The sequence below is a fragment of the Penaeus monodon genome, chromosome 31, assembly GCF_015228065.2.
Source record: "Penaeus monodon isolate SGIC_2016 chromosome 31, NSTDA_Pmon_1, whole genome shotgun sequence".
Taxonomy (NCBI): domain Eukaryota; kingdom Metazoa; phylum Arthropoda; class Malacostraca; order Decapoda; family Penaeidae; genus Penaeus; species Penaeus monodon.
The window spans coordinates 2,533,213-2,534,892 of record NC_051416.1 but is presented as its reverse complement, the minus strand read 5'-3'; the positions used below and the strand labels follow the sequence as shown (position 1 = coordinate 2,534,892).

Below are 1,680 nucleotides of genomic sequence, written 5' to 3'. Positions count from 1 at the left end.
CGAATGAAATTGTTCTCGGGTCAGTTAATGATATGAATAACAATTGTTCCTTTTGTCTGGGTAACTAAAGAAATTTGTGCATGTGGAATAAAGCAAAGGCAAGAGAGAGGGTCGTTGCACCAGAAGCTGAAGCAATTTTGACGTGTTTGCAATTTTCGAAAAGGAGTCTCCTCAATCTATTTTTTTCTTGGTCGAAGCAGAAAGAATATCAGTTTTAGTCATCAAATTGTTGATTTAGTTTTTCATGTCGATATTCTTTTTTTTCAAAATCTGGAAAGCACGTAATAACTGGAGAGAAGCGAGGAAAAGATCTGTGTAAATGTCTTTTATACTTCTTAAACAGATTCTATGCTAGATCGACATTCATACAGAAAACAAATAAAGTTTTACATGAATTTACATGATCTTTTACACAATCACTGTCCCCCCGTGACAATAATTGGTCTGTACAGTTTATCTATCTCACAAAGGACTAATAGAGAGCAGTCAAAGGTAGTGGTCAGGCACAGGACAGCGGTAAGCCTGACAGACATCGTTCCGTTCTGGAATCTCAGCCTCTTCCCCAGCTTCTCGCTTCTCGGCTAAACTCAGAGCCTGCGCCACGGCGGGATTCCTCCTGTCGTCCGGGAACATCCTGGGGGAAGGACGGTTTATTAGGAATAATGCTATCTCTTAGAAAAAAAAAGTCTTATGATGGAGGTGGTATTTTAGATAATGCGTCGGATCTGCGTATTAATTTCGTCCAGATCTGAGTAATGAATGCAGTGGTATTTAGATGTCACTGAGAAAGCTACCTCACGATGTGCTAAAATGCATATCGAGTTAATGCATAAGAAGAGGGCATAATATACGAAAATGAACCAGGATGATGTTGCTTACTTCAAGTACTGCAGCAGAAAGTCCTGATGATACTCAGTTCCCTCAAGTCCTTCCATGAGCGAGCAGAAGGACCTCTGGAGGCAGACCGGGTCTTTCAAGACGGGCGGCGGCGGGAGCGAAGACTCGACCTCTTGTAACCCAGCCTCTGAGATGTTGCTTATCCCGACGAGTTGGAGAATCTTCGCAACTTCGCCGTCGGTCTGTCTGTCATGAGGGTTAGTGACGTTGAGTGCGAGGGACCGATTCAAGAAAGCTGAGAGTTCGGTGGCCCTCTCAAGAAGGGGTTCTTCGGTGGCCCTCGCGTGCCACTCCGCGTCCCTCCGTCGGCGGCCAGCTGCGAAGGGGATGAGTGACATTGCGCCAAGTAACACCGCGCCTTTGTAAAATATCTTTTTGAAGTCTCCCCCGAACTTGTCCTTGCTGACTTGGTGGAACAGCGTTTTCTTTAATTGCTCTCGTTGAAGCTCTTGCATTCTTATCTGCATTTGCAACTGATTTAGATCTCTCAGTTGCTGGCGCTGTTGCAAAAGCTGTTGCTCGTTTTGTAAGTACTGGCGTTGTAATTGGTCCCTTTGCTGTGTCAGGAGGTTTGTCTGGTCGTTGGCTACAGGATTGCTTTGTTGATCGTTTGTAATCTGAACAGTCTGGGCGGGCAGACGTCTGACTGGCAGAGGCCCGAATGCCACCAGCTGCCCTGGCTTGGCCTTCTTAACTTTCGGCTTCAGGAACGCAAACGGGTCCAAGGGGGCTTTAGGTTGCTTTGGGACGGGCAGTAAGTAAATGTTCTGGGGCGCAGCGGTG

At 46.2% G+C, this 1,680-nt stretch overlaps 1 protein-coding gene across 1 annotated transcript in view; it reads right to left on the bottom strand.

Annotated features, from left to right (window-relative positions):
* Positions 1 to 253: 253 nt before the first annotated feature.
* Positions 254 to 1,680, bottom strand: part of LOC119592987 (atrophin-1-like) — a gene marked incomplete in the record, with an annotated part of 19,643 nt that continues 18,216 nt past the window's right edge. Inside the window, 2 exon segments of the mRNA XM_037941871.1 lie at positions 254 to 634; positions 880 to 1,680. Coding sequence (XP_037797799.1) covers positions 487 to 634; positions 880 to 1,680 — 949 coding nt within the window.